The sequence below is a fragment of the Salvelinus namaycush genome, chromosome 5, assembly GCF_016432855.1.
Source record: "Salvelinus namaycush isolate Seneca chromosome 5, SaNama_1.0, whole genome shotgun sequence".
NCBI classification, from domain to species: Eukaryota; Metazoa; Chordata; class Actinopteri; order Salmoniformes; family Salmonidae; genus Salvelinus; species Salvelinus namaycush.
Genome location: NC_052311.1, coordinates 47,442,923 through 47,464,668, shown reverse-complemented (window position 1 = coordinate 47,464,668; position 21,746 = coordinate 47,442,923). Strand labels below are relative to the sequence as shown.

Sequence of the window (21,746 nt, the reverse complement as noted above, 5' to 3'; positions counted from 1 at the left end):
CGTTTTGCAACAGAATTGGCGTAATGAATACACCCCAGGTATGACTAATGACGTCAGCAAGGTAGTGCATACTCACAGCTCCTTTCCGGTGTAGGCAACTGCAGTGCGCTCGAGTTCCTGGTTGACATTGTAAGACACTTTTTAATTTTTTATTATTGTATTTTTATTAATTTTTTTACTATGTGGTCATTGGTAAAGTCATTCATGTTTTTAGAAAATGTAGATGGGACCCGGTTAACTTCACCGAGGACGCCACCGAGATTAATGTTTGCGTTCAAGATTTCCCAATTTTATCGTGTTCAGAGCGCGAAACCAGATTTAATTTATCGAGACAGATAAACAATACTCATCCAAACGCTTTATGCATGCAGATGGACTAAAAGTGAATGTATAGAAAACAAATCTGTGATTTTGGCAATCTCTAAAGGAAGGATAATTAATTTGGTGAAGTCATACTGCTTAACTTGATTCAGACGGTGAACACGTAGCCTAGAACTTTCCGCGTTGTCGGAATGAAACTTATTTACACACCTCAGCTGCTTAAAATAGGACTGCATAGACAGGTCATTGGTTTTGGTTATAGGTTGTGTACCGCGGGCAACAGAAAGAGACGACAGCTGCTGGTGTAAGATACATATTTCGATATTGTATAGGAATAGAATAGCCTGCTGTTGTCTAAAGTTCATAATGATAGGTACAAGCGAGCAGTGAAACGAATGGCGGGGAGAGCGTTTGCGAGACTTGTTTTTTTGCTTTGACTGTTTGCGAAATGTACTGACAGCGTGGTTCAAGGTCGACGTGTAGGCGGCTGTGGGTTGCAACTGTAAACACTCAGCTCTGTGCTAAAAGAGCCAACACGTTGAGCAAAACATCCACACTATAATATTAAAGCGCACTGAGGCAAAGCAAAAAATCGAGGCTCTTAAGCGGCAAGTTAGTGAGAGCAGATAACTGAATTAGGCTAAACAGCCAAGTATAATCATTTTTTTATATAAGTGGGCCAAAAGTGAAGCCAGTTCTAACTTGGAAAAACATATTTGAATGTCACAGCCAGCAAGTGCAATTATACAGAATGTAATTCTAAGATTAGATATCCAACCATTCTCTACACCATGATCAAAAAGTTTAGAATACATTTAGTTAAAGCTGCAGCAAATAATCTGTTCTGCCTTATTCCAACAGAATATTGAAGATCATTCTGTGGACATAAGGGGATTTTCTAGCCCTTCCGTCTACTATGTCCTCCAGAGGCAAAGGTGAGGAATGTCTGGTGTGTGGGGGTGACCTGCACGGTAACCAACGGCGATGGCTCTTTGGGCGTCAGAACAAGAAAGATGGTCAGCCTCAGACCCCATCAGACTCGCTGGGCAGAGGAAGTCTCTCCAGGTCTTCTCAAAGCAGCCCCTGGGGTGAGGTGTGTGTGTGTGTGCACTTCTCTGCGTGTATGTGCGTGTATCTGTTCTAATGTTTTCTTTTCCCACTTTGCAGGTAGCACCATGTCTCTTGGCTCCACGGTTTCTCTCTCGTCCCTTTCCTCACCTTCTAAAGCCATGGACCTTCTCTCTGTGCTGACACACATACTAGGCCAGTCCGTACCACGGGGCAGTGGGCGGGGGGAGTTCTTGTGTGGCAAATGTGTTTCAGTTCTAGAGCGGGTTTTCAAGTTTGACTCTGTCATTTCCAGAGTGAGGGTCTTATCCTCTGAGAGGCTTCAGAAGTTGATCCAGGAGAGGGACAAGGTCAGGCAGTGGGTACGCAGCGCTTACTGCCAGCGACACCCTCAGGATTTCCGGATGAGGAGCAGCACTAGGGAGGAGGATGGGGAGGGAATGGGAGACAGAGAGGGTTACATTGAAATGTTGAAGGAGAACATGGCCCTGTCAGAGTATGAGTGCTGGTCTGAGAAATGGGATGCATGTCCATACTTCAGGAGAACGGGGAAAAGATGCACGATGGGGAAAAATTGTGAGGGATGTGATTCTCTGAGGGTGTCCGACTCCGCCTATGAGTCAGTTTGTGGGGTTCCCCGCCGCCTACCCTTCCAACCCTTTTCCCCCCTGGCCCTATCGCGGGATAAGTCGCAGAGCATGCCTCTTCATTGGTCGAGAGTGCCGTCGCTAAGCTCTAGCCCAGCGTCATTGACTGGATCGGCGCTCTCCTTACGAGCGTCTTCTCGCACTGAGTCCATCCAATCGCTGGATTCGCTGGGTTGCCGTGATCCATTTGATTTTCCGGATGATTTGTCACTCCTGGTCCTCAGAGAGTTGAAAGGTATTGAAGGAAAGCCTGTCAGTTCACCTTTGGGGAGTAAGATTCCCGTTTTGGGAAAGCGGGAAGGACGATATTCAGGAGAGGTAGGCGAGACATCCTCCCCTGAGGTAACAAGGGTGCTGAATTTTGGAGAGCAGAATGGAGGAGAGGAAGCGGATGGAGAGACCAATGATGTTCTGACTGAATTGAGGGACGAGTTTATTCCACTACACAGAGAAGTGAGTTTTTGCTTACGTTCTATCAAAATCCAGCATGCCAAATAATGATAGGAAGTGATTACGAGTAGGGCGAGAATTTTTTTCCTGATGACAACACTTTGGATTCCCATAGCCTATAAATGAGCCCTTTCCCTGGCCAGGAAAATATCTCTGCCCTAAATGAGGATTTTCCGACTAGTTGCCTTGTCTGTGGATCACTCCGTCTATCATGGAGTGTAAATATTTACTTGGTGGTCTGTAATATGTAATCTAGTATCTAATGTCCAATTCTGAATATTCTCTTACTTATAAATACAGGAGTAGGACTTCAACAGAATTAAGTGACAACTTATGTCTTTCGCGAAATACCGTTTTCTTATTTCATTTCAGAGCAATACAGGTCGAGTGCACCTTGCAGTCAGACAGTTGAGAGAACAGCTTGATCAAGCCATGACACGCATCAAGACCCTAGAAACTGAGCTTAAACACGGGACCAAAACCAAACCAGAAACTAATGTCAGTGGACCAGAGGATTGGCTTAAGGTAAGCACTGAGTAGTTTATTGATTTGACATTGATTCCCCCAAGTTTAGACATTTTCAGCTGGATTCCTAGACACAAATGAAGACTAGTCATGGACTAAAAAGCATTCTCAATGGAGATTCTCCAATGAAAGCATTTTTTTTTTTTACCAGGACTAGGCTGTGTCTGGGAAACCGGTCCATAGTATTTATAGTATCTCAATTGAGAAAGAAAACAGTATAAATTGGTGAGCGGAATTGAAGGGTCATGATAATTTGGTTGCGCACACACAAGTACAACTGAGGTTGACACTCCCTGTCATGGTAATTGACTGCTGACATTTTATACAAGATTAACAGGTATAGGCCTAGTCAGCCGGTGCACAGCAATATAATGGCCTGAACATAGTGTCCCTAACATGCTTCCTCTTCATGTAGTTGCGTGCGCACGCACGTCTACAGAATCTCTTGGATAGCGATGTCTTTAAGCCATGCTTGTGTTGACTAAGCACAAATAAAGCATTGTGCAAGGAATGATGGGTGTGTTAGAGTTTGGTTTTTGGACGAGGTGAGTCTCCTTAATGCAGGTGCACTCATATAACCACACACACATCTCCCTGGAATCTTCCCCAACTAGTGGAGTTTGCCCTGCAGCTCAGAATGGCTTTTCATAACGAGATCATTAACATGCTACTCAGCTGCTGAGTGGCGTCTCTTGTCCTTATCTCCTTACAGTAGACTCAAGTTATCCAACCATGCACCTACCTATGGTTCTAGCATGTCTAGGCCTCACCCCCAGCTGTTAAGGCATCTTACCTAAACTGATTCTCATTTCATGAGATTCATGTCTGAGATTCAGGTCTGGCTTGAGTTCCAGTTTTTGGGATATTTTAGGAAGCCCTATTAGCAAGTTCAGTCTGGGAATGGGAGCTGTAAATCCACGAAGAGCTTTGATGATTAAGAGCACCACAGAAAGCTCTACACAAGGAAATATTTTAATTTGCCTGGAATCTGGCATTAGCTCCACCCAATCCTAGAAAAATTCAAATAAATCAATCTTTGGGATTATTTGTGTGCTCTGTGTGAGGTTTCACAGTATATCAAGCTTTTGTGGTGGGGAACTTTCACACTTGGCACTTGCAGAGAAAATTTATAGGCTTATACTATGTTCTAAATGTATTACAATAATGCAAACTGATTGCCTGCATTCTATGAAAGCATCAACTGTAATATAGTGGCATATCACCCACAAGACACGGGCTTCAAAATGGACAGGTCTGCTGCTCTAGCCTGGTCCCAGATATGTTTGTGCTGTCTTGGCAATGCCTGTGGACATTGTCATCAGTTTGAAAGAAAACACAAACTGATCTAGTACCAGGCTAGTCTGCTCTTCTATCGCTGCAACAATGCTAGCCCCGTGTTGACTTGACATCCTTCATCTAAGTGCTGTGATTATGGCTTTTTCAGTTTCCGCAGAAGGACGGGGGAAACTTGCTACTGCAGAGTTTGGGGCATTCGTTGCACGGCAGAGACCGAGTTATCCAGGTGAGTGATTCATACTGATTCTATGAGTGGAGACAATGCAGTCATGCCGAAAACACAGGGATCCACTTCACTCGTGAGACAGTGGCTGAGCTAGTGGAATGTTACCATCACAACATGGACATCCCTAACATAAGATGTAGTGGTTTTAGCAGATTGGAATCAATTTTCATCACAAAACCCAAACAAAATGTCTTTATCTCTACTAAAGTTTATATGGGTATGAAATAACACATATGGAATCATGTAGTAACCAAAAAAGTGTAGTCATCCTTTGCCTTGATGACAGCTTTGTACACTCTTGGAATTCTCTCAACCAGCTTCATGGTGTAGTCACCTGGAATGCATTTAAATTAACAATTGTGCCTTGTTAAATTTCAAGAACTTTAAGTTTCTTCAAGTGCAGTCACAAAAACCAGCAAGCGTTATGATGACTGGCTCTCATGAAGACCGCCACAGGAAAGGAAGACCCAGAGTTACCTCTGCTGCAGAGGATAAGTTCATTAGAGTTACCAGCCTCAGAAATAGGCAATTAACTGCACCTCAGATTGCAGCCCAAATAAATGCTTCAGAGTTCGAGTAAGACACATCTCAACATCAACTGTTCAGAGGAGACTGTGAATCAGGCCTTCATGGTCGAATTGCTGCAAAGAAACCAATACTAAAGGACATCAATAATAATACGAAGACTTGCCTGGGCCAAGAAACACGGGCAATTGATATTTGACCGGTGGAAATCTGTCCTTTGGACTGATGAGTCCAAATTTGAGATTTTTGGTTCCAAACGCTGTGTCTTTGTGAGATGCAGAGTAGGTGAACGGATGATCTCCGCATATGTGGTCAGTGGTGGAAAAAGTACCCAATTGCCATACTTGAGTAAAAGTATAGATACCTTAATAGAAAGTTACTCAAGTGAAAGTCACCCAGTAAAATTGTACTTGGGTAAAAGTATTTGGTTTTACATATACAGTAGAAGTCGAAGTTTACATACAACTCAGCCAAATACATTTAAACTCAGTTTTTCACAATTCCTGACATTTAATCCTAGAAAGAAATCCTTGTCTTAAGTCAGTTAGGATCACCTCTTTATTTTAAGAATGTGAAATGTCAGAATAATAGTAGAGTGATTTATTTAAACTTATGTCTTTAATCACATTCCCAGTGGGTCAGAAGTTTACATACACTCAATTAGTATTTGGTAGCATTGCCTTTTAAATTGTTTAACTTGGGTCAAACGTTTGGGTAGCCTTCCACAAGCTTCCCACAATAAGTTGGGTAAATTTTGGCCCATTCCTCCTGACAGAGCTGATGTAACGGAGTCAGGTTTGTAAGGCCTCTTTGCTCGCACATGCTTTTTCAGTTCTGTCCACAAATTTTCTATGGGATTGAGGTCAGGGCTTTCTGATGGCCACGCCAATACCTTAACTTTGTTGTCTTTAAGCCATTTTGCAACAACTTTGGAAGTATGCTTGGGGTCATTGTCCATTTGGAAGACCCAATTGCGACCAAGCTTTAACTTTCTGACTGATGTTTTGAGATGTTGCTTCAATATATCCACATAAATTTCCTCCCTCATGATGCCACCTATTTTGTGAAGTGCACCAGTTCCTCCTGCAGCAAAGCACCCCCACAACATGATGCTGCCACTCCCGTGCTTCACGGTTGGGATGGTGTTCTACAGCTTGCAAGCCTCCCCCTTTTCCCTCCAAACAGAACGATGGTCATTATGGCCAAACAGTTCTATTTTCGTTTCATCAGACCAGAGAACCGCAGTGGCTTCTTCCTTGCTGAGCGGCCTTTCAGGTTATGTCGATATAGGACTCGTTTTACTGTGGATATAGATACTTTTGTACCTGTTTCCTCCGGCATCTTCACAAGGTCCTTTGCTGCTGTTCTGGGATTGATTTGCACTTTTCGCACCAAATTATATTAATCTCTAGGAGACGGAACGCTTCTCCTTCCTGAGCGGTATGACGGCTGCATGGTCCCATGGTGTTTATACTATTGTTTGTACAGATGAACGTGGTACCTTCAGGCATTTGGAAATTGCTCCCAAGGATGAACCAGACTTGTGGAGGTCTACAATTTTATTCTGAGGTCTTGGCTGATTTCTTTAGATTTTCCCATGATGTCAAGCAAAGAGGCACTGAGTTTGAAGGTAGGCCTTGAAATACGTCCACAGGTACACCTCCAATTGACTCAAATGATGTCAATTAGCCTATCAGAAGCTTCTAAAGCCATGACATCCTTTTCTGGAATTTTCCAAGCTGTTTATAGGGACAGTCAACTTCGTGTATATAAACTTCTGACCCACTGGAATTGTGATACAGTGAAATAATCTGTCTGTAAACAATTGTTGGAAAAATTACTTGTGTCATGCACAAAGTAGATGTCCTAACCGACTTGCCAAAACTATAGTTTGTTAACAAGAAATTTGTGGAGTTGTTGAAAAACGAGTTTTAATGACTACAACTTAAGTGTATTTAAACAGAGTGAAGGAAAAGCAACCAACAAGTGCTCAGAATATGTACTAAACTTCAAGACTTTTGGAAAATAATTCCAGGTGGCTACCTCATGAAGCTGGTTGAGCGTGTGCAAAGCTGTCATCAAGGCAAAGGTTGGCTACTTTGAAGAACCTCAAATATAAAATATATTTTGATTTGTTTAACACTTTTTTGGTTACTACATGATTCCATATGTTATTTCATAGTTTTGATGTCTTCACTATTACTCTACAATGTAGAATATGGTAAAAAATAATCAAAAACCCTTGAATGAGTAGGTGTGTTCAAACTTTTTGACCGGTTCTGTGTGTATTTTTGTCACATTTATTGGTCGTGTACACAGTTTAGCAGATGTTATAGCGGGTGCAATGAAATGCTTATATTACTAGCTCCTAACAATGCAGTAAAATGTCAAGCAGGTACACAAATAATCCATTAGAAAAACAAGAAATCAAGAAATGTCGGAACAATTCCAATTATCAACCCAAATTCCTCCAACCGTGGGTGGTTGGGGCAAACCTTGTTTTCTTAACTATCATTGTCTCAATATTTACCATTGAGACATTTGTTTAGATGCAGTTTTTGTATTCTGGTGTAATTGATATCATTGAAATGTCTTTTTTTCCCCCCTATCACATCAAGTCATTTTCTGATGCCATCTCTGGGACAAGCCATGCGTTATTCCATGATCAGACAATCATTTCATGTCTCCCTGTCTGTCTCAGGAGTGCATGTGTCTGATCAGGAAGATGTGTGTTGAGGTGGGGACAGGGACAGATGTGGCTGACAGACTAACACAGGCACTCACTGACAATCTGAAACAAACTCTCTCCGACAATAAGGTGAGGGCTAAGATTGATCCCATTTGATTATGATTTGAATAAGCTATTGGTTTAGAATTATATATTTTAACTCCAAATAAACTTGTGTAGACTGTCAAAGCATGGACAATAAAATGTGTGAATATTTCCTTTTTAAATATGACATTACTTAAGTGATATTGCCAGAGAAGCTGGTGTTTGGAGGATATATTGGCATGGGTGTTGTTGGGCCCGAGACTAAGTTTGTTCTCTTCTGTATCTAGACGTGACCCAGTCCTTCGTTCTAAATGTTCCATTGCCATACTGGCTGGCAACGTTCTTATCCCTTGCTTGCTTGCTAGCTAGCCAACTACGGCTAACTTAGTCGCGTTAAAAAGTGCAGCTAGAATAACAGCAAAGTATTTGCATTTGTTTACTCTGTTTTCTAGTGACACTTATTTTGATACATCCAAAACAATGAGCTAATGAGACGTGATTTCGCTTGGCATAGAAAATGTGCTCACTTGTCAGGAGCTAGACAACAACACAGCAAAATGTTAGTCTAAAAGAAATCTGAGAATGTCTAGATGCTTTTTATAGTGGAAATCAAGTTCATAAGTTGCTTGACTGGGCTGATGACAGTGGCTTGCGCAGTCAGATGGAACAGAGTAAATAGGCATTTTAATGTCATAGATTTAGCCGGTGGCAACTTGTGGAATAGACACCGGCTGGAATGCGGATTTAACCAATCAGCATTCGGAATTAGACCCACCCGTTGTATGGGATATAGAACATTTCTGTACAAGGTGATTTTGCTGATGCCTTGTGTTCTACCACTTCTTTAGCTAGCCCTGGAGGCTCTGCTTTCTGAGGTGAGTGAGAGGGAGAAGAGGATGGAGAGCGAGCTGGAGGCACTGAAGAAGGCTGGGAGAGACCGGGAGAAAGACCTCTCCACACTCAACGCTGTGCTCCAATGTAACCAGGACATCATCAATGTGAGTCTAATGTTGAAAGCACACACGTGTGATTGCTGTGCTACCAGTGTACGGCAGTTGCTGTAGAACACAAACACACTCACGCTCTTTCACTTAGATGTATTAACTCACATTCATTAATCAGTCAAAGGTCAGTCAAAGGTGTTACTAGTAATTTCTCACATAAGGGCCCTGTTTTTCTTCTAACCCCCCAGGAACTGAGAGTGGAGCTGGTTGAGAAGGAGCGAGTGCAGCGGGAGGTGCAGAAGGAGAGGGAAGTGTGGAGACAGCGGGACCAGGCCCTCACAGCAGTCCTACAGGAGAAAGAGTCACTTCTCCTCTGCCTGAAGGAGGCGCTAGAGAGCTCTCAGAAAGACATGCAGGTGAGGGGGATCACCTCAACATAGTGTCTCCATAGGATGAATTAAATTAGGTGTGCTGTGGGACTCCTACTCTGAGACGCTTTGTGAATACAGACCCAGATGTCTTGAAAGATAGTGCTTTGATTAATTTGATTATCTATTCGTTTGACCGTTCCTGATCTAAATAGAATTGATTCCAGGGACATCTCTTTTTAGTGTGCCCACGATTGTTTGTCAGGTTCAGTAACCAGTGCTGCATGCACTGACCTCTGTTATTCAAGTTAAAGGTGCTACATGTCGATTCTCACCCATGTGGAACCTAGGTGAATTTCGACAACACTTAGGCTGAATATAAACAACTCTTTCCCACTCCCATGCATCCCATTCCCCTGCAATACGGTGGAGAGGTTAGTGCTATCCGACATCCAAGGATCCCGGATAGCATGGACCATGATGGAGGCTATTTTACTTTCAGTTTCGTCCACCAACTTCAAGCAGTCGTAGATATTTCACTGCGATTTTGATGGTACAATGATTCCCTACACTATTCAGTGCATGTTTTCTCACATAAACTGAAATAGTTTGAAGAGTGTAGATTTTTTTTCATCTAGGAAATGTCCGAGGGATTTCTACGTTGGCTGCTTGCCACAGTTTGCCGTTGTTCCTTGTGCTTGAGTAGGACATGACCACGCCTTTTATTGATACCGATGTAAGAGAGGGGTGCAGTTTTCTAGACCTGGGCAATATGGACAAAAATCCATATCACGATAAATGTATAAAAAAAATGCAGAATAAAATGTGATAAATCGGCAATAAATAATTTTTGGGGGTAGGTACTAGAGCTGGGCGATATGGACAAAGAGTCACATTGAGATGAATAACTATTTTGCTTGATAACAATAAATAGATTACAATGCAATGTTCCCTCTAAGTTGCGCATGTGTGCAGCCACACAGAGACGCAAGAGATTGAACTACACTGAGTTCGCCCCTTTGGTTTGCACTATATAGATCAAAGTTTTTTTTTTCTTCTGTGATCGAATCAACATTATATCAGCCCCTTTTCAATGCAACAAATTAAAACAAATCTGACTGCAAAATTGAGTCTGATTTTGTTGTAGGCAGAGACAGAGGGCAACAGAGTAGAATTCTATTGGAAGGTGTAGCCCATCAGCGGTCTTGAGCTTTTCAGTTCAGACTTGCATCTGCACATTTGTTGATATTCTTTGCTAGATAGCAAGTTTATTAGCCCAGTTATAGATAAGTATAGGTCAGCAATGGGGAGTTAGTGCTTCCTACAAGAACACAAAACATGTAGGCTACATTTCAAGCTGTCTTGGTAAAAAGCTTATGTCTAAAGGTGCGTTGTTGTATTTTGAGACGGGCTTGAATATGCAAATAAGCCAATAGAGAGGGGTAGCCTACATTGTCTAGTTCTCTGTATGGTAATAATTCATTGTATTTTGTAAAGTGTTTTCTTGCATCATACAACACAATAAAATACAATTTACAGTCACCTATTTGGCCCATGTTACAGACCCGGTAAAAAAATCATGACTTCATGTCAAGCCCATCATAATGTGTTAAAAGTCGTATGCAATGTAGGCCTGCATTGAACACCACATATAGGCTACTGTAGGCTATATCATTGAAATCATAAGCTATTTCCATGTGAAAATGTTATGGGATTTGCACTGTTTTGTTGGTAGGCCAACATTATGCTGAAATAGCCACAATAGCCTATTGGCTACTATCTAAAACTGTAAGGGTACACCCTCAGTGTTCACAGTAGACGCACGCCAAAAGTTGCACAAAGTTGAAGTCACCGCTCACAATACCAAACATTTGCTCAGTGCCCCAAAAAATGAGAGGGAACGTTGCTACAACAAAAAACGATGTTTTCATGGACAGTTACTTTGCATTAGCGTCAGGGCTCTAGACACATTTGTACAGTGCCATCTAAGTCAACTGAGATGGTAGACTAATATTTAAAAAGTAACCTATTGGTCTAACATATCCAGGGAATGCATGATTGATATTTTGATGTGCAACCTGTCAAAATAGGATCCAGAATTATCAGATTTATTTTTGTCTCTTTGTGCATCTACAGTACCAGTCAAAAGTTTGGACACACTTACTCATTCCAGGGTTTTTCTTTTCTTTTTACTATTTTCTACATTGCAGAATAATAGCGAAGACATCAAAACTATGGTGGTTTCTTTGCAGCAATTTGACCATGAAGGCCTGATTCACGCAGTCTCCTCTGAACATTTGATGTTGAGATGTCTGTTACTTGAACTCTGTGAAGCATTTATTTGGGCTGCATTTATGAGGCTGGTAACTCTAATGAACGTAACTCTGGGTCTTCATAAGAGCCAGTTTCATCATACCGCTTGATGGTTTTTGTGACTGTACTTGAAGAAACTTTCAAAGTTCTTGAAATGTTCCATAATGACTGACCTTCATGTCTTAAAGTAATGATGGACTGTAGTTTCTCTTTGCTTATTTGAGTTGTTCTTACCATAATATGGACTTGGTCTTTTACCAAATAGGGCTATCTTCTCTATACTCCCCCCTACCTTGTCACAACACAACTGATTGGCTCAAACGCATTAAGAAGGAAAGAAATTCCACAAATTCACTTTTAACAAGGCACACCTGTTAATTGAAATGCATTCCAGGAGACTACCTCATGGAGCTGGTTGAGATAATGCCAAGCGTGTGCAAACCTGTCATCAAGGCAAAGGATGGCTACTTTGAAGAATCTTGATTTGTTTCACTTTTTTGGTTACTACATGATTATTCAACAATGTAGAAATAGTAAAAATAAAGAAAAACCATTGTAGGTATGTCAACTTTTCATTGGTAATATATATATATATCTCAGCAAAAAAAAGAAACGTCCTCTCACTGTCAACTGCGTTTATTTTCAGCAAACTTAACATGTGTAAATATTTGTATGAACATAACAAGATTCAACAACTGAAACATAAACTGAACAAGTTCCACAGACATGTGACTGACAGAATTGGAATAATGTCTCCCTGAACAAAGGGGGGGGTCAAATTCAAAAGTAACAGTCAAGATCTGGTGTGGCCACCAGCTGCATTAAGTACTGCAGTACCTCCTCATGGACTGCACCAGATTTGCCAGTTCTTGCTGTGAGATGTTACCCCACTCTTCCACCAAGGCACCTGCGAGTTCCCTGATATTTCTGGGGGGAATGGCCCTAGCCCTCACCCTCCGATCCAACAGGTCCCAGACGTGCTCAATGGGATTGAGATCCGGGCTCTTCGCTGGCCATGGCAGAACACTGACATTCCTGTCTTGCAGGAAATCACGCACAGAACGAGCAGTATGGCTGGTGGCATTGGCATGCTGCAGTGTCATGTCAGGATGAGCCTGCAGGAAGGGTACCACATGAGGGAGGAGGATGTCTTCCCTGCAACGCACAGCATTGAGATTGCCTGCAATGACAACAAGCTCAGTACGATGATGCTGTGACACACCGCCCCAGACCATGATGGACCCTCCACCTCCAAATCGATCCCGCTCCAGAGTACAGGCCTTGTTGTAACACTCATTCCTTCAACGATAAACGTGAATCCTACCATCGCCCCTGGGGAGACAACCGCGACTCTTCAGTGAAGGACACTTTTTGCCAGTCCTGTCTGGTCCAGCGACAGTGGGTTTGTGCCCATAGGTGACGTTGTTGATGTCTGGTGAGGACCTGCCTTACAACAGGCCTACAAGCCCTCAGTCCAGCCTCTGTTCGCAATAGGCTGAGAGTCTGAGCACTGATGGAGGGATTGTGCGTTCCTGGTGTAACTCGGGCAGTTGTTGTTGCCATCCTTTACCGGTCCCGCAGGTGTGATGTTCGGATGTACCGATACTGTGCAGGTGTTGTTACACGTGGTCTGCCACTGCGAGGACGATCCGCTGTCCGTCCTGTCTCCCTGTAGCGCTGTCTTAGGCGTCTCACAATACGGACATTGCAATTTATTGCCCCGGCCACATCTGCAGTCCTCATGCCTCATTGCAAGCATGCCTAAGGCACGTTCACACAGATGAGCAGGGACCCTGGGCATCTTTCTTTTGGTGTTTTTCAGAGTCGGTAGAAAGGCCTCTTTAGTGTCCTAAGTTTTCATAACTGTGACCTTAATTGCCTACCGTCTGTAAGCTGTTAGTGTCTTAACGACCGTTCCAGAGGTGCATGTTCATTAATTGTTTATGGTTCATTGAACAAGCATGGGAAACGGCGTTTAAACCGTTTACAATGAAGATCTGTGAAGTTATTTGGATTTTTACAAATTATTAAGATAGGGTCCTGAAAGGGACGTTTCTTTTTTTGCTGAGATTTTTTTTTTAAATGCCAGCATATTGGCCTATAGGCTATATTATTCACTACTTGATGAAGTCGGAACTCAAAACACTTAGCTAGATTGCCAATTCTAATTATGATATTGTTGCTATATAGCCATGTGGGCTAATTGATGGGCCTCTATTATTTTATGTATACTGAACAAAAATATAAATGCAGCAATTTCAAAGATTAATAAATTCATTAGGCTTTATGTATGGATTTCACATGACTGGGAATACAGATATGCATATGTTTGTCCCAGATACCTTTAAAACAAAGGTAAGGGCGTGGATCAGAAAACCAGTCAGTATCTAGTGTGACCACCATTTACCTCATGCAGAGTGACACATCTCCTATGCATAGAGCTGATCAGGCTGTTTATTGTGGCCTGTGGAATGTTGTCCCACTCCTCTTCAATGGCTGTGCGAAGTTGCTGGATATTGGCGGGAACTGGAACAGGCTGTTGTACATGTTAATCCAGAGCATCCCAAACATGCTCAATGGGTGACAATGGCCTGTGTACTCACCAGACATGAAGAACTGAGACATTTGCTGCTTCCAGGAATTGTGTACAGATCCTTGTGACCTGAGCCCTGGCGGTATCATGCTGAAACATGTGGTGATGGCTGCGGATAAATGGCACGACAATGGCCCTCAGGATCTCATCACGGTATCTTTGTGCTTTCAATTTGCCATCTATAAAATGCAGTTGTGTTCATTGTCCATAGCTCATTCCTGCCCATACCATAACCCCACCGCCACCATGGGGCACTGTGTTCACAACATTGACATAAGCAAACCACTCGCCAACACGTCGCCAAACAGGTGGTGTGCGGTTGTGAGGCCAGTTGGACGTACTGCAAAATTCCCTAAAACGACGGAGGCGGCTTATGGTAGAGAAATTAATATTAAATTCTCTGGCAACAGTTCTGGTGCAGTCAGCATGCCAATTGCACACTCCCTCAACTTGACATCTGTGGCATTGTGTTGTGACAACTGCACATTTTAGTGTTGCCTTTAATTGTCTCCAGCCCAAGGTGCACCAGTGTAATGATCATGTTGTTTAATAGGCTTCTTGATATGCTACACCTGTCAGGTGGATGGATTATCTTGGCAAAGTAGTACTTCTCACTAACAGTGATATAAACAAATTTGTGCACACAATTTGAGAGAAATAAGCTTTTTGTGCATATGGGATCTATTATTTCAGCTCATGAAACATGGAACCAACACTTTATATATTGCGTTTATATTTTTGTTCATTGTACAACAATATCTGTTTTACCAATTTTGACATCAGATTCTGTTTATCCACATTTCTCCAAATGTCAAAGTTGTTCCAAATGTGAAATTTCTGTATTGTTCCATTTGTCTTTGCACAATGTGGGGAGAGGGAGTGAGTGGCTCACTCACACAGCAGCCGACCGCGAAACAGGGACAGGCAGATACTTTTAAAGCGGGAATCAACATAATATATAGGCTATTACTGTTAACCAAATAAGTTTTAGAACAATCTACAGGAATGTTGTATAGCAAAATCATAGAGTATTCCCAACGTACGCTTTTGTTGTCAAATAGAAAGTCTGCATTTTAGAATGCGATTTTTGTATTGGCCCAAAATAATTTTGGGGTGAAAAAATATTGTGAAACACTATCATTCCCCTACTACTGCAGCTATTATATGGACTTTTTTTGGAATTACAATGCAAAAATTCTACATGTAGCTCTTTTGACTCGCTTCAGGGAGACTTTCCTCCTCATAACTTGTTTTCTTTTCCCCCAGGCACTGTCGGACTCTGTGATTAGCCAAGGGGTGTCAGGAGGTGGGGCTGAGGGGGCTCTGGCCTCTCAGCTGAAGGAGAAGGAGAGCCTAGTGATAGCCTGGCTACAGGACAGAGAGGAGCACAGTGCCACCATGTGCCAGGAGTTGTCCAAGCTCGCCACCGCCCTGCAGGTCTATCAGGGTATAGTGCAGGTGCGTGCAAATGACAATGGGAGAGTGGATGCTTTCACCAATCCCTGTCTTTCATATCAGTGAAGGGGAAGCCATGTGAGACTAGTAAGAGGCTCCCTCTATATACTGAGATGTGCTGTGTCTTCCATTGTCTTTTACACAATTCAGGTCATCTTCAGTGAGGTATCTAAAATACCAAAGCCTATAATATAGTTTGGTCATTAGAACCCATACCTTTCCTCTCTTCCCATCTTCCCCTGCCTTCTCAAGGAGCAACAGCAGAATCATAGTCAGACGGTGTCTTCACTGTCAAAGCAACTCAAAGACACACTCAACGACCTGAGGGAGAGAGGGAAGGAGAACAAGGAGGCACAGCGAGCCTGGCGGAGCGAAAAGGATGACAAAGAGAGGGAGGAGAGGAAGTTGAGGGAGAGCCTGGAGAAGAGAGACAAACTCATTGAGGTATGTCCGTACATGACCTTAGAAAAGCACTAAAGGTCGGACCAAATTAACACTGACTATTTTGATTTGTAAACTTGTTTTATTTAGCAAGTTCTCCTGGATTCCGAAGAACGGGATCATCTACTCAAAGAACTTCAACAGAACCTGCTGAACAAATTTGAACCCATGATTGCTGTCAAACACACATTATGAAAGAGACAAACAAGATAGTGAAAGAGCAAAAAACATAGAACCATGAAGTTACAATGCACATTTTATATAGAAGAGTTGCATGAACCAACACTTGCTCCCCAGGTAGTTTACTACTAATTACAATTGTATGTAGGCCCATTGAAAAGGTTGTGTTTTGCACATTTGCACTAGTTGCATCTTGCCTTGGCAGGCAAGACTTGGTTTTTGTGTTAAAACAATTTATTGCCTTCACAAAACTCTTGACTGGATATTTGTCAATAATGATGTTATTACTCCGTTTTGGCATCATTCATATTTGTATATTCATATTGACTGATTTAATTGATGAAGTATGCTAGTAGTTCATGTCTGACATGGACCAAAGTATATTTTGAATTTGCTTAAATGGTACTCTGTCAATGGAATGTATCAATACAGACAGTTCAAATAATTTCACTTCCCGAGAGTTCTATTTATGCAAATTCAAAATACACTTTTGGGCCATGTCAGACATTGATTAACTAGTAGCATGGGACATGGGGAAATGTATGATGAGATTTGTTAATGTGTCCTTCAGGGCATAGTGTAATGCAGCCGCCTTGATACGTGCTATCAGAAGGGGGATGATTATTGTGTTGAATTTGGAGAGTTTGATGTTGCAGTTCCCCAAAAGCTTTCTTTATTGGTGTCATACTGTAAGTTCTGTGAATTAATTTTTTCCCCCTCAGTGTCTTTTTGTCCGAATGGGCTATTTCTGTTCATACTACCATTTTTCTTTACACATTAGCTACATCATTCTGCTTGGTATTGTGATTGTCATAAAGGGGTTTACATTTTTTACCCCAAAATATTTATTTGTACTTTTTGGCAGGTTTAATTTTACTACCGAATGGTTTGATACATTTATTTTGGGAAAAGGTTTATAATTTTATGTCTGCCATTTTTTAAAGTCTTTGTGAGATTGAGAAATAAAACTCTCTACATGATCGAAATTATTGAATCTAGTCTGTTTTCATTGCATGTACTTTGCTGCTTATGTCATGGATGATCAAAGGGACTTTCATGACCCGTGGGTATCTCATTTGCTCTGTACTTTACACTCAGAATATGATCCCCAGTAAACGGTTATGGCTAGAAGGGATCCAGCTTTTGTCAGGATGTACTTTTTGTAGGCGATTTAGGAGAACTTGCGCAGCAGGTTAGGAGAATTAACGTGGCAGTTAGTGTTAGCAATAAATATTTTGGGGGATGTAAATTTGACAAAAGCTGGATCCCATCTCGACATGACCTCAGTCAACCCCACAACTGACTGACCTCTTGTCCAATCACAAGCAGGACCATGGTTTCTGGTTACTTGGGAACTGTTGTTTTGGAGATAATATTTCAACACTAGTTTATTTGACCCTCTGAGGTTTGAGGTGAACTTGTAATTTAGTAACCTAATCTAAAGAGACCTGGTAATTAATAAACTCAAAAAAAGAAGCGTCCCTTTTTCAGGACCCTGTCTTTAAAAGATAATTCGGTAAAAATCCAAATAACTTCACAGATCTTCATTGTAAATGGTTTAAACGCAGTTTTCCATGCTTGTTAAATGAACCATAAACAATTAATGAACATGCACCTGTGGAAAGGTTAAGACACTAACAGCTTACAGACGGTAGGCAATGAAGGTCACAGTTATGAAAACTTAGGACACTAAAGAGGCCTTTCTACTGACTCTGAAAAACACCAAAAGAAAGATGCCCAGGGTCCCTGCTCATCTGTATGAACGAGCCTTAGGCATGCTTGCAATGGGGCATGAGGACTGCAGATGTGGCCAGGGCAATAAATTGCAATGTCCGTACTGTGAGACGCCTAAGACAGCGCTACAGGGAGACAGGGCGGACAGCGGATCGTCCTCGCAGTGGCAGACCATGTGTAACAACACCTGCACAGGATTGGTACATCCGAACATCACACCTGTGGGACAGGTAGAGGATGGCAACAACAACTGTCCGAGTTCCACCAGGAACGCACAATCCCTCCATCAGTGCTCAGAATGTGCGCAATAGGCTGAGAGAGGCTGGACTGAGAGCTTATAGGCCTGTTGTAAGGCAGGTCCTCACCAGACATCACCAGCAACAACGTTGCCTATGGGCACAAACCCACCGTCGCTGGACCAGACAGGACTGGCAAAAAGTGTCCTTCACTGACGAGTCGCGGTTGTCTCACCAGGGGTGATGATCGGATTTGCGTTTATCGTCGAAGGAATGAGTGTTACACCAAGGCCTGTACTCTGGAGCGGGTTCGATTTGGAGGTGGAGGGTCCGTCATGGTCTGGGGCGGTGTGTCACAGCATCATCGGACTGAGCTTGTTGTCATTGCAGGCAATCTCAATGCTGTGCGTTACAGGGAAGACATCCTCCTCCCTCATGTGGTACCCTTCCTGCAGGCTCATCCTGACATGACACTGCAGCATGCCAATGCCACCAGCCATACTGCTCGTTCTGTGCGTGATTTCCTGCAAGACAGGAATGTCAGTGTTCTGCCATGGCCAGCGAAGAGCCCGGATCTCAATCCCATTGAGCACGTCTGGGACCTGTTGGATCGGAGGGTGAGGGCTAGGGCCATTCCCCCCAGAAATGTCAGGGAACTCACAGGTGCCTTGGTGGAAGAGTGGGGTAACATCTCACAGCAAGAACTGGCAAATCTGGTGCAGTCCATGAGGAGGAGATGCACTGCAGTACTTAATGCAGCTGGTGGCCACACCAGATACTGACTGTTACCTTTGAATTTGACCCCGCCCCCCTTCAGAGACACATTATTCCAATTCTGTCAGTCACGTGTCTGTGGAATTTGTTCAGTTTATGTCTCAGATGTTGAATCTTATGTTCATACAAATATTTACTAATGTTAAGTTTGCTGAAAATAAACGCAGTTGACAGTGAGAGGACGTTTCTTTTTTTGCTGAGTTTAAATGTTAAAAAAAAAGAGGCTTAAGTAAATAAATGCCTGTTCAGTCAGTTCCCCTCGCCTCTGTGGCGATAGGACCGCAGTCTTGGCGAGATGATACGGTGCACTCTATACGACGAGCGGAACACTTGGTGTGGCAAACCGACGCAGGACGGTCAGGGTCTATCAGACGTGCGCGGCGCAGTAGCGCCGCCGCGTTTACCCCGAGGCACACAGACACAATTGAAGTGGTGGTGCTCATGATGCTTTGTGTAAGAATAAACTCAGATCCCAAACCACAGGGACAATGGTGAGAGTTTAATATTTTAAAGTTATGATGAATTAAATTAATAGTGAAGGAATGTGCACTATGTTCAAGCCTGTTGGCTATACAGTTGAAGTTGGAAGTTTACATACACTTAGGTTGGAGTCATTAAAACTCGGTTTTTCAACCACTCCACACATTTCTTGTTAACAAACTATAGTTTTGGCAAGTCGGTTAGGACATCTACTTTGTGCATGACACAAGTAATTTTTCCAACAGTTGTTTACAGACAGATTATTTCACTTATAATTCACTGTATCACAATTCCAGTGGGTCAGAAGTTTACATGAACTAAGTTGACTGTGCCTTTAAACAGCTTGGAAAATTCCAGAAAATTATGCCATAGCTTTAGAAGCTTCTGATAGGCTAATTGACATCATTTGAGTCAATTGGAGGTGTACCTGTGGATGTATTTCAAGGCCTACCTTCAAACTCAGTGCCTCTTTGCTTGACATCATGGGAAAATCTAAAGAAATCAGCCAAGACCTCAGAAAAATAATTGTAGACCTCCACAGGTCTGGTTTATCCTTGGGAGCAATTTCCAAACGCCTGAAGGTACCACGTTCATCTGTACAAACTATAGTACGCAAATATAAACACCATGGGACCACGCAGCCGTCATACCGCTCAGGAAGGAGAACGTACTTTGGTGTGAAAAGTGCAAATCAATCCCAGAACAACAGCAAATTACTTTGTGAAGATGCTGGAGGAAACAGGTACAAAAGAGTCTATATCCACAGTAAAATGAGTCCTATATCGACTTAACTTGAAAGGCCGCTCAGCACGGAAGAAGCCACTGCTCCAAAACCGCCATAAAAAAGCCAGACTACGGTCTGAAACTGCACATGGGGACAAAGATTGTACTTTTTGGAGAAATGTCATCTGTTCTGATGTAACAAAAATAGAACTGTTTATCCATAATGACCATCGTTATGTTTGGAGCTTCCGGCGACAGTTCCCAGTCCAGAGCTTCCGGCGACAGTTCCCAGTCCAGAGCTTCCGGCGACAGTTCCCAGTCCAGAGCTTCCGACAACAGTTCCCAGTCCAGAGCTTCCGGCAACGTTTCACAGTCCGGGAACCTCCTACGACGGGCCACAGTCCGGAACCTCCAACGAAGTGGGATGCTTGCAAGCTGAAGAACACCATCCTAACTGTGAAGCACGGGGGTGGCAGCATCATGTTGTAGGAGTGCTTTGCTGCAGGAGGGACTGGTGTACTTCACAAAATAGATGGCATCATGCAGAAGGAAAATTATGTGGATATATTAAAGCAACATCTCAAGACATCAGTCAGGAAGTTAAAGCTTGGTCGCAAATGGGTCTTCCAAATGGACAATGACACCAAGCATACTTCCAAAGTTGTGGCAAAATGGCTTAAGGACAACAAAGTCAAGGTATTGGAGAGGCCATCACAAAGTTCTGACCTCAATTCCATAGAACATTTGTGGGCAGAACTGAAAAAGCGTATGCGAGCAAGGAGGCCTACAAACCTGACTCCTTTACACCAGCTCCGTCAGGAGGAATGGGCCAAAATTCATCCAAATAATTTTGGGAAGCTTGTGGAAGGCTACCCGAAACATTTGACCAAAGTTAAACAATTTAAAGGCAGTGCTACCAAATACTAATTGAGTGTATGTAAACTTCTGACCCACTGGGAATGTTATGAAATAAATAAAAGCTGAAATAAATCATTCTCTCTACTATTATTATGACATTTCACATTCTTAAAATAAAGTGGTGATCCTAACTGACCTAAGACAGGGAAGTTTTACTAGGATTAAATGTCAGGAATTGTGAAAAACTGAGTTGAAATGTTTTTTTAATTAATTAATTAATTTCACCTTTATTTAACCAGGTAGGCAAGTTGAGAACAAGTTCTCATTTACAACTGCGACCTGGCCAAGATAAAGCAAAGCAGTTCGACACATATAACAACACAGAGTTACACATGGAGTAAAACAAACATACAGTCAATAACACAGTAGAAAAATAAGTCTGTATACAATGTGAGCAAATGAGGTGAGATAAGGGAGGTAAAAGGCAATAAATTGGCCATGGTGGCGAAGTAAATACAATATAGCAATTAAAACACTGGAATGGTAGATTTGACAGTAGATGAGTGTGCAAAGTAGAAATAGAAATACTGGGGTGCAAAGGAGCAAAATAAATAAATAAATACAGTAGGGGAAAAGGTAGTTGTTTGGGCTATTTATAGATGGGCTATGTACAGGTGCAGTGATCTGTGAGCTGCTCTGACAGCTGGTGTTTAAAGCTAGTGAGGGAGATAAGTGTTTCCAGTTTCAGAGATTTTTGTAGTTCGTTCCAGTCATTGGCAGCAGAGAACTGGAAGGAGAGGTGGCCAAAGGAGGAAT

General features: G+C 42.4%; 1 protein-coding gene across 3 annotated transcripts; it reads left to right on the top strand.

Annotated features, from left to right (window-relative positions):
• Nucleotides 1-17,114, top strand: LOC120048360. Of its 3 annotated transcripts, none has more exons than XM_038994273.1 (11): nt 1-129; nt 1,183-1,409; nt 1,489-2,489; nt 2,859-3,011; nt 4,456-4,533; nt 7,760-7,876; nt 8,680-8,829; nt 9,024-9,191; nt 15,316-15,507; nt 15,757-15,948; nt 16,036-17,114. In XM_038994273.1, the coding sequence occupies exons 2-11, from the start codon at nt 1,238-1,240 to the stop codon at nt 16,138-16,140; spliced, it is 2,328 nt and encodes a 775-aa protein (XP_038850201.1). In that variant the 5' UTR covers nt 1-129; nt 1,183-1,237; the 3' UTR covers nt 16,141-17,114. The 3 variants fall into 3 exon arrangements, with proteins under 3 accessions (XP_038850201.1, XP_038850203.1, XP_038850202.1); XM_038994274.1 differs by lacking the exon at nt 1-129 and adding an exon at nt 903-1,074; XM_038994275.1 differs by lacking the exon at nt 7,760-7,876.
• The last annotated feature ends 4,632 nt before the right edge of the window (nt 17,115-21,746 follow it).